Source organism: Cajanus cajan, chromosome 5 (assembly GCF_000230855.2).
Source record: "Cajanus cajan strain Asha chromosome 5, NIPB_CcT2T_4, whole genome shotgun sequence".
Lineage (NCBI taxonomy): Eukaryota > Viridiplantae > Streptophyta > Magnoliopsida > Fabales > Fabaceae > Cajanus > Cajanus cajan.
The window spans coordinates 14,803,504-14,820,338 of NC_138521.1; the positions used below are offsets into that span (position 1 = coordinate 14,803,504).

Genomic DNA, 16,835 nt, shown 5'->3' on the forward strand with positions numbered 1-16,835 from the left:
ATAATTTTAGATATTTTGATTAAATAAATTATGAACACGTACATTAAAAAATAATACATATAAGCATCACGCATAAGTATTTAAAAAAATGCTAAAAAAATAAGAAAAGTGTAATTAGAAATTAAGGTAAAATTTAGAAAAATAAGAAAGTCTATACGCGAAAAAATTTTAAGTTCCCTTTTCACTTACTGATAAAAAATTCCCTTTGTTGATATATTAATTTTTTAAAAAAATAAAAATAATATTAAAAATTTAATATTTTTATAAATACTAGAGAAATTTTATTATGATTGAATTATAATTTTTATAATCTTTTGATTTAATATTGACAAAATAAAGTTGCCATGGATTGGGCTTATGGGTTTTTTCCACTTTTGAGCTCCTAAACCCATTATCAGAGACCAAGCCCAACCCAGCTAGCTTAACAGTGGGCTAAATATTCATTCTTTCCTCCGAAATTTAACAACACAGCGCCGCTCCCTCGCCCTAGCAGACATTTGAGACTCCCTCGCCTGCCCCGACACCTCCTTCCCTATTAGGTATTCTTTCCTGTTAGGTATTCTCACTCTGTTAGGTATTTTACTTTCATTCTTCGCCGGCCACGACACCTCCTAATTATGCGTTTCGCTTATGAAATTGGGAAATCTGGGACTAGTTATTTGGAAATTCTATGTCATTGTATTTGTTGGGGTGGTTTAGGTATTTTACTTTCCTTCTTCGTCGGCCACGACACCTTGATTGTCATTGTATATGTTGGAGTGGTTGTTTGCATTTTGTTGTATTTTTTAATTAAATGACGAGAAGAAAATGATGTTTTATTTGCTCAAATTACTAAATATAAAGGAAAATCAAATATATTATATGAGATTAAATGGAAAACCTTGATCTGGGCCTATGAAGGGGCCCAAAACCCAAGGGTGAAAATTTTCAATCAAATCAGTTTCTACTCTTATTAGTTTGCTTTTTCTATCATTCTATACTGGGACAATAATGAGGTAGATGAACCTTGTCGAATTACAAAATGATCATGGCTTCTAAATTTGGGAGAGTTTCTTTTTGTGTTGCTTTTGTTTTTTAATTTTAAGAGTTGGAACTTGAAAGGATATTGATGTGCTTGTGTTATATTTTTGTATCAATTGATCCTTCAAGAAGAAAGCGAAAGTTGATTCTTTGTGCTTTATGAGTGAGTTGGATATTGAATTTGAAGTTTGTAATGAGTGAACACAAAAAGTAAATTAGTTCTATGTATAAATGTTCATATCGTTTATGTGATGCAGTTTGGTTGTTTCTACATGCGTTTTCTTAGTTATCCATGTGAGCTAAGAGATAAACATTGTGCAATTTGCTCATGGAAATTCCCCCTTCACATTTTGTTTCCACTCAAATAAGTTTACAGAAACTTGTTTTGTTTTGTGAGTCTCAACAAGAACAAACTTTGAATGTCAAGTAACATATTATAGAGGGGTAGCATTTCTGTTTTAGACTTGTTAATTCTTGAATGAACTAAGTGTGTTCATTTCTGTGATAAATCTTTTGATGCATTTTGTAAATTGTTTGGTGCAAGTGATATACCAAATGTGTATTTTTTAATTAAAGAATTGGTCAAATTTTATGTTTTATAAATATAAAGGAAAATCAAATGATTCAGCAGCTTCCGGAAACAATTTGTTACAATTCTGTTATTGCTTTACTGTTTGTTGTGGGTTATGCGTGAGAAATAATTTTCTTTTAGGAGATCCTCTGTCCTCAAATTCAGAGTCTGTTAAAATCACATCAGAAATAATTACATGAATCTTGATACAGATTTTTACATGTTGATTTTACTATATTTTTATTCACTTACTATGTAGAAATTAAAAGATTGTCATGAAGTTTGTGTATAAGACTATGAATGTGGATGTAGATTTTGAAACTCATCCTGTATGTGAAATGGTAGGTGAAAGCTTTTTCCATTAATTTAATCTCATAATTTAATTAGAGTATCCCACAACTTTGTGCTTCTTTTTCCATTAATTAATTGATAAAAGTGAATCTGCTATAAATTACTGGTGCAAGTTAACAACAGTTTTGCTATGTACGTACTTATTGTCTTTGTACTTATTGACAATTGAGAAATTGAAGTTCGTCACAGTAATGGATTTGATAATGGTTAGATAATGAAAATGAAATGAATGACTGCCCATGATTCATTTGTTTTTTAGTTCTGTTTCATTTATTCTGCATATAAGAGTGGCAAAAGTTTGATCAGCTGATCCAGTTGCATCTCTATGTAGTAGAATCCAATTTATTAAAACTGGATATGAGATTTACAAGGTCAATTGGTTTTTTTGTTTAAATGAATTGACGACCTTTCATTGAATGCATAACGTTGTTTGTGTCCGATTGGTTGTGAATCTCAGTTTCTCTTTTTGGCCTCTGGAAAACTACTTCATTTGACTGAGTGGGATATGCAAAATGCTTCTTTTCTGCTGGAAGGTTACTGGAGTACCAAAAGTATTAGTGTTTTAATGATGTATAATTATGTATCTTTATGTCTCGCTCATAAAGTTTTTTCAAAGTATAATTACCTAAAGAAGAAAGGCCTATAATTGAGAATATATAAGATAGTTTTTATAATCAAAGAATTAGGGATAATTTAATTTAATGAATTTCAAATAAAATAAAGTTGATAGTGAAATGGAATTACAGTAGAGAATAATTAAAAATGATTTTGGAACTTATTCAATTTTATTCACATTATTATATTATATATTGAATTGTGTTAGTCATTTTGTGAATTCTAGCTACTCTTGACGAAGGTAGTCAAAATTGAGATCTTACTCAAGATCGCAAAGGGAAGTATGGATCGTAAAACGGAAGATCGTAACATGGATCGTAAGATCCTACAAAGCTTATGAAATTCATATATACGTACACATAAGTTTTGTAGTAAAAAAAATAGCTTCATCCTAGTAAAAAAACAGTAAAAATTCAACTAGATAAACAAAAAACAATGATATTTATATAATATAAAGTAGTAACTAGTAAGCCAAATTGCTAATATATATTAAAAAGTAAAAATCCCATCCTAGTTACAAAACTGTAACTCTTTCCCATTGTTCCCAATTACAAAATAGTGGCTCCATCCTAGTTATTAAATAGAGATTCTATCTTAGTTACAAAAAGATAATCCATCTAAACTCTAAAGCAAATAATCTTGCAAGTTAAAATCATAATCGCTTAAGATATCTTCAACTCCATCATTTTCAATTCCATCTTGTTCACCATTCAAATCAGCAATTTCCATATCATCTAGAGGTGTAGTTTCATCCTCCCCAACTTGTATTGGAGCCAAGTTCTCATCTGAATCCAAGTTATTTACATTCAAATCAGTCCTTCATTCTCCCCATGCTCATCTTCCATAATCCATTCATCATCGGATGAGAAATTATCAAAATTAATTTGAACTGGTTTCCTTGTTTGCTTCTTCTTAGCTAATTTTGAATTAGCCATAACATATACAACATCATTCATTGTGCTATGTTTTAGCCTATTCCTTCTCTTTGTGTAGACCTAAACAAATGCAAATATGATAAGAAGCTAGCAAGTATAGTGGACTAGTAATTCTACTTTATAGATATATAATATATTTTAATTCTACTTAACTTACCATTTCAAAGAAACTCCAATTTCTTTCACATCCAGATGAGCTACATGTCAAGTTTAATACATGTATCGCAAATTTTTGGAGTTCTGGATGCTCATCACTAAGACTCCCACCAATCTGCTGGAGTCTTTAAATTAATTGACCTAGTAGCCAAGGGACAACCAAAATATTTAGCTCGTTTTTTGAAATCATCAATTTGAACATCAATTAAAGTTTGTTCATCTTCATCCTTCACCATCCTTGTTAGACAGTCCATTAGACCTCGTTTCACTTCCAAATCAGCCTTAAATCCTGAACGATAATGCATTTGAGGGTTAAGGAAATAGCCTGCAGCATGTAAGGGCCTATGAAGTTGCTTGTCCCACCTTTCATCAATGATGCTCCACAGAGGCAAATAACTAAACCAAAATATATTGAGTTATTTTTTTGTTTTCAGTTTCAAATAATTAAATAAATAAGAATATACTTAGTTACCTTTTTCTGATAGAATTGAAAGCCATTTGTACCTTCTCCTTAGCTTGGTCCATTGCTTCATAAATGAACCCCATGGCTGGTTTTTGATCCGAATTAACCAATCGAAGCACTTCAATTAGAGGTAACGCACCCTTTAAACAGATTATGATATTACTCCAAAAGCCCTTATCCAAAACCACATTTTCAACTGTTTTTCCATCCTTTGTTTTTGCATACCTACTAGACTTCCATTCATTACTAGTAAACATTCTAATTAGAGCACCTTTGTTCTCATGAAGACACCCTAATGTTAAATAAGATGTGGCAAAGCGAGTAATACCTAGCCTCACCAAGTCTCTTCCTTTTGTGAAATGTTGTAGTAGAGAGATTAGAGAAGTTCTTGAATAGATAAAGGTTGTAATTCTTTTACCTTTTGGAATTGTCTCCTCATGAATTGTGATTTTCTTCTCATAATCCTCCAACATTAAGTCAACACAATGTGCTGCACATGGTGTCCAAAATAGCCTTTTTCTCTTTTCCATCAACATTTGACCAGCAGCTTTATAGTTTGCAGCATTATCTGTTACAACTTGAACAACATTGTCTTCCCCCACCTCTTCAACAATGCTATCCATCATCTCAAAAACTTTTTCAGCAGTTTTGGATATTGCAGAAACATCTATGGACTTTAAAAATATAGTTCCCTTTGGGCTATTCACTAGGAAGTTGATTATTGTCCTTCTTTTCTTGTCAGTCCAGCCATCGGTCATAATTGTGCATCCAGTTTTCTCCCATTCATCCCTATATGATTGCAAAGTAATTGATGTATTTTTCACTTCCTCCTTCAAAAGTTTGACTCTAATCTCATGATATGATGGAGGCTTAAATCCAAGGCCATGCTTTGAAACCAAATCAAACATAGCAAAGAATTCCTCACTCTTTGCCACATTGAAAGGTATTGCATTGTTGTAGAAAAATCTAGCAATTTCTTGACATGCTTCCTCTCTCACACCTTTCTTAAACATGGTATTGATGGTGGCTTGTGTACTAATTACTCTCTTCTTAAAAATATTTATGGAACTGCCAGTGTCAATTGCTTCATTGCCTTTTCTTTTATCACCAGCTTCTAGACTTTCCTCCTCCTTATTAAGGCATGATTTCTTGATCAAATTTTGTTGCAAACCAACAACAATTTCCCACATTTCCTTCTTCACTTCATCCGTAACAACCTTGCAAGCACCAACATCTTTTTGAGTACCAGCCAAGTGATGCTTCAACCTATAAACTCCCCCTGTTATAACCTTCTGGCAATATTTACATTGAAGCTTCCTTGTATCCCCACCAACTGAAATATAATGCTTCCAAGCTACATCACTCCTATTTCCACGAGCATTTTTGGGAGGCACAGGGGCAGAAGAATTTGGAGTTGGATTTGAAGTCATTTTAATGATTGTCTAGAAGATAAGAAATAATAGAAGAGTTAATAATTTATGTAACAATCTTTTAAAAAAAATAAAAGAATTAAATGGAACAAATAAGAGAAAGTGTATGCTTACGGTTATAGCAAAAACGTATAGGCTTGCAGTAAACAAAACCCAATTCTGAATCAGTTTGTAACTTTTAGGGCAAGAGAGAACATAAGTAAGGAGAGGAAATCCGAATTTCACAGCCCACAAAAAGGGATAATAAGAAAGATGGAATGAAATATAAGTGGGATTGGAACTCATTAAATAGGTTTAGAAGAGTAGAAGTGGGCAGTGGCGGTAAATTATTTTTTATTCACGTATGAAGAGCGGGAGTCTCTTCTTTCGTAAAAGGAAGAAGATTTAATTTATTCATGAAAGAAGAGCAGCTTTGTAAAGGGAAGAATCAGGAAGAGCGGCAGTCAAGGCAGCGGAGGCTTCTAGTTCTCTATTTTTTAATGAGAGAGTGGAAAGGTTTTTATATTTTTTTAATCTATGTGGGGCAGAGGGCACCTTTTAATGTTTCTTATTAAGTTATTGGGCTTTGGGGGAATATGGGCTTCCGTTAGGGTTTTTTTTGGGCTGAATGTGTTTTAAATTCTGGGTCATAAAACTAGGTCACAAGTCTGCTGACCCACAAACCTAAAATTAGGCACGCAAAAGAGCGCCGCTTCTGTGCGATTTACGGTCTTCCACAACGATCCAGTACGATCCGCAAATTTTGCGATCCAAAGAAAGCATGAGCACAAAATTGGTGAAGAAGATCGTGAACGCGTCCGATCTTACGCGGCAAACCGCGATTTTGACTACCATGCTCTTGACCACTTGGTCACAACTTTAATATTATGTTAAGAATCAACTATCCTAAAAGCTTAAGCAATTAGATACAGGGACTGAGGAATTTTTTTTATATCTCTAAACAGATTCATCACCAATATTTGGTATTCATTTACATTCATGGTTTATAGCAAATAATGAATCCATGTGCCATTAGGTGAGTCAGCCACATAGATAAATTGATGGCACTAGCCTCTAATAGATATATGATGCAATTTACTTTTTATTATTATTTATTTATTTATTTATTTATATAATTTTTGGCCTAGCATTATCCAAAATATTTCCAAACACCTAATAAGCATGGGATCATGAATGATCATTAGGTGTTGTGGCTTGAATGTGTTTAAGAGCTAGTTTTTTTGACTGATTTGATTACTATTCTTGTTAAAAATGTTTGCAGAAAAGCTATCCTGTGCATTCATGTTGATAAGTAACATAGGAGGGAGCCAATATTCAACAAAAATATATTGCATAAAATTGGGTTAAGCATCCAATTACTTTAAGACATGATTTCAGCGATAGGGATATACAATAGGTCAAAAAATGTTTCATAAAATTGAAAATACAGAGTTGATTTGCTATTAATATTCATACTATAAATTATAAAAGTTTCATATACAAAATACACAAATTAAAAAATAAATATGACGAGTGCAACAAACTTCTATTTATTCCCATCAATGGTTACAAACAATACAGGAAATATCAAACTATAAACCAAAAATAAGGAACATGTACCCTCTCCTTTCAATACTATAAACTATAAACAAAAACCCTAAACCCTAAACTATAAGCTCTAATGCATCAGTCCTGACAACTTTCAATTCATTAGCAAGGTTAAGGGTGCTCTTAACCCAAGCCTCATGGACCACCTTTTCAAATTCCTTATGTGTAGACCAAGTAGCTTGGAAATGGAATGGACGGTCTCTTGGCTTATCTCTTAGATCACCACATTGCATAAGGATAGGGCAATGACATGAATAAGCCAACACAAAATCTCTATAAAAGCTTTTAGAAAGAAATACTGCCATAATGTCTCACAAACCATTCTATCAAGCCTTTTAGCCATCATTACACCTAGTTGTTTCTGATACTAGGTGTATCTAAGACCTTTAGAGCCAAGGTCCATCAAGGAATAATCATTCATAAGCTAAACCAACTAGGAGGCATAAGAAGGAGAGAAGTGACACCCACGAATTTATGAGCTAGAGATGACCTAGTTGAAATCTCCTAATACGAGCTAAGGCACCGCTAGTTGGCTTCTAAGACTCCTAATATGATCCTAGAGCTCTGTTCTCTAACTGAAGCTAGGACTTGCATACATAGTTGTGCATGTCCACTCCTTGCAACCTTGATTGATTTAAATTATAGCTGCTTGAAGGAAAAAATGACTCAACCATCGATATTTGACTAAACTAGGATCCATATGCCGCTAGCATGGCTTCTAGCCTCCACACTATGATGCAACTTATAGTTCAGATTGCTCCAAAATGAGGTAACTGACGAGAATGAGCAATGGGTTTCCAACACTATGAAAATAAAAGGTTTATGCAACTTAACCAACTCACGAAACGTTCTTTTCCCTTTCACATTCATTGTGCCTCTAATATTCCAACAAATAATATTTTGGTTATCTAACATAAGAAACTTTTTAGAGTGGTAACTAGAAGCTCTCCTCAAGAGAGTATGTCATCATGAGTTATATCCTCAACCTTGGGATGGCCCTTACAATCATCTCGGTTGCCATCCTACACCACACTTTGAACCCCCTCCAAGGGATTCTCATCTTAATATATATATTGGGTACCCTTAACATGCTTGATGAGGAAGACAAACTTAAACTCTGCAATTCAAGGAGCAATACTCTGAGTAGACCTTGGCTTCAAGTTAACCTCCTGGATGTTAATCACGCCCACATGCATGCATGGATCGCCTATGTTAGCATGACCTCGTTTCTTCCCTTTCCTCATAGCCTCATGCACCCCTTTATTAAGCCCAACCCTATTTGCCAACATAATCTGGACATCAAGCCCCACATGATTATTCATATTTTTGGATAGTGCTAGGGACTCATTCGTAATAGCTAAGATATTTCCACTCGCTCATATCTTGTCAAAATCTTTAACCTTCCCCAATCCATGCATATCGATGCATGAATTGTGTGGCAAATAATTTGCTTTCATTTTGTTCCCGTGATTTTTGTTTCACAATCAATCAATCCTTATGCGGTTGTAGCGAATTCATCGAAACATCTTGGATCTCATGATCACTCTTCTTCTATCTTTTCATCAATGCTGCCATCTCCACTCAACGTTGACAAACCTCCTCCCTTTGTCATTGTCTCCTTACCTTGTACTCTTCTTCGTCGTTGCAAAAGGAGTTGCACGCACATGGGCAACATGGCCGTAACAATCACACATGGTACAAAGTAAATGTAAGCCTTTGTATTCTGTTTTCTACCATACATTGTTGAGATTAAACTTACCTAACACCGATTTATAGAGGTTCAGGGTTTAGGGTGTTGAGATCGACTTTAATAGGCCTTCTTATCGTTGAGACTATAGTAAGAAGAACACTCTCGTCATAAAACACTATGCCTAGCCCTGGAAAGCATACCCATACAAGGGTTTTATCCTCCCCTACCTCAAATGCCACAATCTTCGATGACCATTGTCTAATAGTCAAGTAATGATCAAAAAGCATCTACAAACATCCTTGCATTATAACTCCCTATCGGCACCAAGATCAAATTTCACCATGAAATAGCCATGTGATATATCCATTCCAAAGCGTTTACAACCAGCTCCGCATAATAATGAAACCAATGTTCTTCCCCAACAATTTCACCACCAGACATTATTTTCATGGTTCGCATAGTTTCACAAAGGTTGATTCAGCAATAATAAACTTAGGAAGGAGACAATCACCACCTTCATATTTCAAGGACATAACACCCTCCTCAAGGAGATTACGTACCAGAGAGGATAACGAGGGCCCATAACCTCTTCCTTAAACGTTTCACCTGATCGACCAACGTCTCTCCCTCTATTTAGAAGCTTCGACAACTTCCCAATATTTCTTGACATAAGAAAAACCCTAACACTCTTTTTGATTTTGCAAGAAGTAGAGCTAACTGATTGTGAGTATAATAAGGATATTGATAAAAAATACTTAATTCCAATATAGATCCTCTACAGCCAACATTCAGCCAAATCACAAACATTGGTTAGTTATTGTACAATAATTAAATGTGGGAGAAAATTTGATTAATGGTCCAAATTTTTGTCGTAGGTAACATTTTGCTGTAGAGGCATGAGGGTACATGTTCATTAGTTTTGGTTTATAGTTTGATATTTCCTGTATTGTTTGTAACCATTGATGGGAATAAGTAGAAGTTTGATGTACTCGTCGTATTTATTTTTTAATTTGTGTATTTTGTATATGAAACTTTTATAATTTATAGTATGAATATTAACAGCAAATCAACTCTGTATTTTTAATTTTATGAAACATTTTTTGACCTATTGTATATCCCTATCTCTGAAATCATGTTTTAAAGTAATTGGATGCTTAACCCAGTATGAAATTTTCTGCTTTTTCTCTATTTATGATGCCGCGAATATTTTCTTATCTGTGATCTGCTTTTTAAACTGAATAGAATACAAAGTACGAGGCTTACTTGGCTGTATGTTATGCTTTTGCTGTTAAATTTTCCTCGTTGTAAGTTATGCCTTTATTTTCTTGTTTTTTTACTGAATTTTTATGATATATATCGACACTCTATTACTATGGCTCGTGATATATTTTCACGAGTGTTATCCTTTCAAAATTACATGTTAAAAAATATTAATAAAAAATAATGAAAGAGAATAGCATGTCGTGACAAAAACTACTACAAAGTTTTCGGAAGATCTCTGACATAATTTAATAATCGATTTGCTTTCCAAGATTTACATGGCAATGTGTTCAAATTCATGTACTCAATGTCAAATACATCGGAGTCTTATAAATAATATCCAAAACAATGGAATATGAACGAAAGTTTAGAAAAATAGATAATCCTCTCTCTTAGTCTCTTTATATATAATATCAAATAAATTAGTCCATTAACAATAAATAATAAAGAAATATTTTTTATACTAATGATAACAAAAATAATTAATATGTTATTGGTTACATTAAAATAAGTAAATCTTATATCATTATTTCACGTTATAATACATCAATGTGTGATGTGCTGTGAGTTGTTAGTAACAATCACTTGAATGGTATAATATATACTTGCTAACAATTTTTCTAAATACAATGATTTGAGAATTTAATTACTTTATAAAAAAAATTAAAAATAATTTTTTTTAATTGAACTAATTCTAAATGCAGCTTAATAGAAATTTTATAAAAAGGAAAATGTGAATTTGTGAGCAAAAGAAACTAGGTTTTTAAAATAAAATAGGAAGACTTGTTTAATATTAAATTAATTATTTTTGAAGTAATTTTCGAAGTAATAAGAGAATGACCGCTTTCTTTTTGATTGAAGGATTTGATGGAGAGGGATATGATTTTTTAAGAAGTTAAGAGAGAGAGATCATTCCCAAATCCCAATCCATTACCGATAATTCTGTTAATGGGTTTTGAGAGAGAGATAAGAGGTTCATAATTTGATCCTATGTTTTATACTTTTTAATTCAATCCATTGAAGTGGTCACATTTCTGTGTTCTCACACTACATAGCCAGCCACAAGCCTAAGCTTCTGTTCCTACACAACCTAGTTAGTAAAAGTTCCCTATATTTTATTAATTTTAATTGCTCTGTTCATCAGAATTCAGTATATTGTAAATTTGTAATTTCTAAATTGTGAGTTGTAAATTTTACTGATCTCAATTGCCCTATTGTAATTTGTAAATTTATAATTTCTATGTTGTTGATCTTAATTGCTCTGTTGGAAATGGGAACTGGGAAGTATGCTATTTGAGTCATAGAAATGGTTTCATGGTCTGGATTGTACATTTTTATATATAGCTACTTTACGCGCTGGAAATTAATGAAGTCAAGTGAAACAATAGATGAAGATGAAATCATAGCTGGAACTATATATATTCTTTCATTTTTAATATCTAGGAAGAAAAAGTATTGTAGGATGTTATTAATGTTGTTTTGGGTATGTATTTGACTATTTTTTATTAGTCTTTTGAAATTGGTTGTTTGGTTGAGATCATATGTAAAGCAATTTGGCAACTAGATTGAAGAATTTGGTGCTCTTTAATCAATAGTCAATACCAAGTACCAACCATAATTGAGCCCAAATAACAATCCTTTCCACCAACCTCACAATCTGATCTGTATGATCATGAATGTGTAGTTTTGTTAAACATAAAGTAATACTTGCAGAACCCTTCTTTCCTCTCTCACTCTTCTTTGCTAAAGATCACATGCACCACTGGCTCAATTACTAGCTTCACTCTCTCCCACTTCAACATCACCCTTACAATACCACCCTTCATCCGTGACCTCACAAACCTTGACTTCAGCTTCAATTTCATCCCTGGTGACTTCTCCACACCCCTTTACAACTACTCCAAAGTGGAGTACCTAGACCTCTCTAGGAACAACTTTGATGACAATGTTGCCCATTTCATTGACTAAGTTCAGCAAATCGGAGAAATCCTTGTGTCAATTGGAGATATGATGCCTTTGGAGAAGCTAGATATGTAAAAAAAAAAAAAAAAAAAAAAAAAAAAAAAAAAAAAAGCCTCAGCTTCTTGGTTTCTTCACTCAGTTCCAATCCTTGTAATTTTTGCAACATCCTTTTATGCTTCACCAACATGGCAATCTCATTTGCCAAACCTAATTCCTACACAACAGGGTAAACACATTGAACCATTGATCAATACTTGATAAAAATTAATGGTTAGTTGTCACATTGGTTTATCCCCTTGATTTCATTGCACACTTAAGCATATGATTCTATCACTGAAAGCTGTTGATAGGATATTTTCTAGTGTCACCATGCTTGTAAATATGGGTTAATATGTGTGATCCTAATTTATAGTCCTTAAGAAATGGCTTAATAGTAAATAATTGGAATAAGGGTCTTATTGGTTGGCCCTGACATTATGGAAGAAAAACCCTCGAGGTGGCTTGCTTTATAAGAAAAGAAAGTGGATGAGATATTTTAGCATGCTCTTCCAAAATTATAGCATGTTCTCTCTCTCCTTGTTTGTTTTGTTTGTGTTTAAATTGAATGTTATTTGTTGATGAGGATCAACTTGGTATTGTTTTGGTTTGTGTTTAAATTGAATGTCATTTGTTGATGAGATCAACTTGGTATTGTTTTGGAAACCATGTTTTGATAGGAGGTGAATAGGATTTTAGTATTACACAATGAGTCTATACTTATGTTAATGTTTTTATTTATTCTTTGATATTAAAATTTAAAACTTATGTATGACCTTTGAAAGCCATCCTTTTAAGTTTTAGTTGTTATTTTATACTTTTTTAGTTAAAGTTTGGACATTTGGATAAGTGTTTATGTAAACCTTTACCACTTTAGAAAAGTTTTAAAAATATTGTATCTCTTTTATAGTTCCATTTTGCTTTTATATTAAATTAATAAAGTTAAAATGTATAATTATATGTTAGTTTTTATTTATTTTTTAATTTTACTATTATTTAGTTTATTTTATATATGTGTGTAATATATATATATATATATATATAAAGAGAGAGATTCGTTTATTCTATATAAGTCATGCTCTATATCAAATTTTAACGATCTAATTATTAAACTTAAAGTTATTAATGTACAGAATAAATTTGTAAATTTTGAAAAAAATTAAAAATCATTTGATACTTCGTTTCATTAATTCTAATTGATAGATAATCTCATTCAGGTATATTTACTCCTAAGTAAATAAATCATTCTTTATATATATTAGTATTATGTTTTACATAAATTATTATTATACTTTTTATTATTATTATTATTATTATTATTATTATTATTTTACTACATTTATTACATTATATGCACTTATTTAAAAAAATTAAAAGAAATTAAACTTAGTTAAATGAAGGCTTATCAAACTTAAACAAAAAAAAAAAAAGACAAAACAGTTAAAATGTTGTGTCCGTTGGGCCAATTTTCTAAACTCAAATCCTTTCTTATATTTATCCGTAGGTGCGGTCATACGGAACGCAGCTTCTCAATATTGATAGGAGTTTCACAGTTTGCTTAGTACGTGGAAGTGGCAACCTTCAAGTATCAAAGGTGCGTGCTTTTGTCGATGCTTCTTCTTAACTGTGATTTTCTTCTGTTAATTAATTTTTGTGTAACCCAAATTGGCATAAACCATGGAACTAAACTCGAGTCTGTTATTATAATCCAAAGCTCTAATTTTTATTTTTTGTTTTATTTTTCAGAAAAATCCCTTCCAAGACATTTGTTTGATTGTGTTCAAGGTTGGCTGATTCTATGTAGTGGTTGGCTTCATTTGATGAGAGAAAATTGCGGGGATGGTTGTTTGTCTCAATTGGCTCTATTTTCTTTGTTGGGTATTTCTTTGTTGTTGTTATTTCCAAGCTTCTCCCACCTTCAAACATTGCCCTCATTTCTGCGTTGTAAAATGACTGGTAATTAATTAATTAATTAGTTCTGATATTGAGACGTGATTCTGTAGGTTTTTACTTTCATGTCAATGGTTTTTCAACATAATTGTCGATTTTGGGGAGGGCATAATTTAGGGTGTAGAATGTAAGGGCTTGAAATTGCAATATGTTCTGTCATGGGTTTTTGTATAAATTGTTCTGTTTCGTGTGATGATGATAATGGGTATGTTACTGTGTTGCATGAACATGTCATTCATGCTCGTTTGATGATGATAATGGGTGTGTTACTGTGTTTCATGAAAATCTTATTCGTGCCACAAACTGAGAGGTTATAGTGTGTTCATTCATGACAAGATCTGATTTGGTTGGTTTGGATTCTTTGGAACATGGAATGATTTTTCTGCTTACTCGATTACGCAAATTAAACTGGGTTGTTTTCTTGTCATGTTGTGTATCTGTAAAGTTTTGAGGTTTGCTCCATGTTTGTGTCTGCTTGTCTTGTATATCTCTAAGGGTAGAAACGAAGTTTATTTTTAGGTATATATGAAAATCAAAACGAGATTATGGCTAATAGATTATAGAAGGATATTAACAAATCAACACCTGAATTTTCAAGAGAACTCTCCTGATCTGTTCTCAACATTCACTTTATTGAAGGTGTCAATTAGGTGGCACCACATTATACTCCTTCCAGTATTACGGGTGTTATTTGTGTACACCACATTATAGCTCTATGCACCACAAGCCATTGTGCCGCCTGCCAAAAGAACAATGATAATCAAGGTTTATCTAAAATATGTCATGTTTTCAAATTTTCAACAAATTACAAAACTTCAATTACAATTATACATGTATCAAAAAGAACAGTCTTTGCTAGTTAAGCTTAGCTTTAAAAGGGGGAAAAACATTGTTTTTGTTACACAACAACCGAAATCAAATCTAAGCAAAGATATTTAAGCATCAAAACTCTAAAATATAGAAAGAAAAATTGAAGAGAAAAAAAAGATATATGAAAAATATGCTGTTAAGAAATTAGAAAACTTCATTTGAATAGCACCAGGCCTCCTGAGTAACAAAATAGGAAAACCCTAGTCTTTAATGCTAACTGAAAATAGCTTATTCATGATAATAATATCAAATTACATTGGTACCACCTATTAGTTCTTCGAAATTCACTTGATACCCTATCTGCTTTTCTTACATTAACCTCCCTTAATTATTTGAAATACATTACATTATCATATATTGCCCAAGAAACACGTTACACCGTGTATTCTTGTAAAGAGGGATTACTGTGAAGTTAAAAGGGCAGGAGTATTGTGTGAATATCAAAAAAATCACAAGAACGTCAGAGTAATTTGCTCTATGTTCAATTTGGATAAAAAGTTTATTCAGGTAAACTTAACAGTTTTAAGAGAGAAAAAGAAGAAGGAAAAATGAAATAAGTATCTCTTAAACTAAAATTAATTTATGCATAATTTATTGAAGTTTTCTCGTTCAAAATCTTATTTTTAACTTACACAAGCTAGTTTTAGCTCATGAGAAAAACTTATTTGGATTTTTCTTTCCTAATTTTTTTTTCTCCTAAAAATGCTTCCACAAACATGCCCAAATGTACAATAATAAAATAAAAAGGAAAAATAAGATAAGTAGCCCAATAGACCAAAAGCAAAATACAAACATAAACACAAAATAACAATGAAGCATAAAAATTTCCTTTAAAAAAAAAAAAAAACAAGCAACTGGAGAAAACCTTGCAACGCTCATCTCCAACAATGATGGCATATGTGCCTTCAAGAGCGGTTTTAAGCGCTTCGACGGGTTTATACCTAAAAAATTGCAAATTTGAAAGGTGTTTAGAAGAATGGCAATAGCAATAGCAATTGATGTGAATAAAGAGAGAAGAAAAGGGGTTACTGTTTGAGTAAGGTTTCGATCTTGCGAGATTTGTGTTCAATTCTGGTAATAATGGCATTTGTGTTATCTGCTTCTTCTGCTCCCGCCATTGATCAATTCCTTTCTTTCCGTTTCCACCAAACAACAACAACTGAAGCTTCAGATCTTAGTCTCCGAACGGTGCAGTACGTTACCTCGTTAAGTGGGTCCCTTTTATTTTTATTTTATTCATTAAGTGGGTCCTATTAATTAATTAATAAATAATAATGCATGCTTATTAAAAAAAATTATAAATCGTAAATTTTATCTTTTTAATAAGAGAAGATATCTATTTACTCCCACAGTAAATTTATGTAGACTTATTTCGTTCAACAATTCATATCCTATATCAAATTTTAACAATTCAATAATTGAATTTAAAGTTCTTAATGTATATATTAAGTCTACCAATTTTTTAAAAATTTAAAAATTATTTAATATTTTATTTCATTAATTTAAATTGACGGATAATGATAAAATCATTTTATACATTGATTTGAATTAATGAAATGAAGTATTAAATAATTTTTAAAAATTTTAAAAATTTTCAAATTTGATATATGTATTAAGAATTTTAAATTCAATGGTTGAATGTTTAAAATTTAATGTAGAACATGAGTTATTCAACGGAATAAGTCTATATAAATTTACTCTTAAAATAAATAAATTTCTCATCTTTCAATAAGAGGAAAGCTATTTTATAATGGCCAAAATAGTTGCTAAGTTACTTAGAGTATTTTATAAACATACTTTTGGAGTTGTGTATCTATTCCAAATCATACAAGTATCAAACCCAATTTAATTATATCTTTAAAAAAGTACTATTAACTAACGGTTGGAAATAGGATTCGATTTTTTTGTGTAGAGAAAAATTTTGTTAGTTTTAAGATAT

At 31.9% G+C, this 16,835-nt stretch overlaps 1 protein-coding gene and 1 long non-coding RNA gene across 2 annotated transcripts; one reads left to right on the forward strand and one right to left on the reverse strand.

The window, feature by feature from the left end:
- Positions 1-443: 443 nt before the first annotated feature.
- On the forward strand, positions 444-14,074 carry LOC109790228 (uncharacterized). The gene is made up of 3 exons (XR_003803170.2): positions 444-539; positions 13,581-13,670; positions 13,823-14,074. It is a non-coding gene; the product is annotated as an uncharacterized LOC109790228 (long non-coding RNA).
- A 170-nt stretch (positions 14,075-14,244) lies between these two features.
- LOC114915223 (actin-related protein 2/3 complex subunit 5A) lies at positions 14,245-16,602 on the reverse strand. The gene is made up of 3 exons (XM_029269619.2): positions 15,926-16,602; positions 15,762-15,837; positions 14,245-14,765 (listed from the first exon to the last, which is right to left on the reverse strand). The coding sequence occupies exons 1-3, from the start codon at positions 16,012-16,014 to the stop codon at positions 14,688-14,690; spliced, it is 243 nt and encodes an 80-aa protein (XP_029125452.1). The 5' UTR covers positions 16,015-16,602; the 3' UTR covers positions 14,245-14,687.
- Between the last annotated feature and the right edge of the window lie 233 nt (positions 16,603-16,835).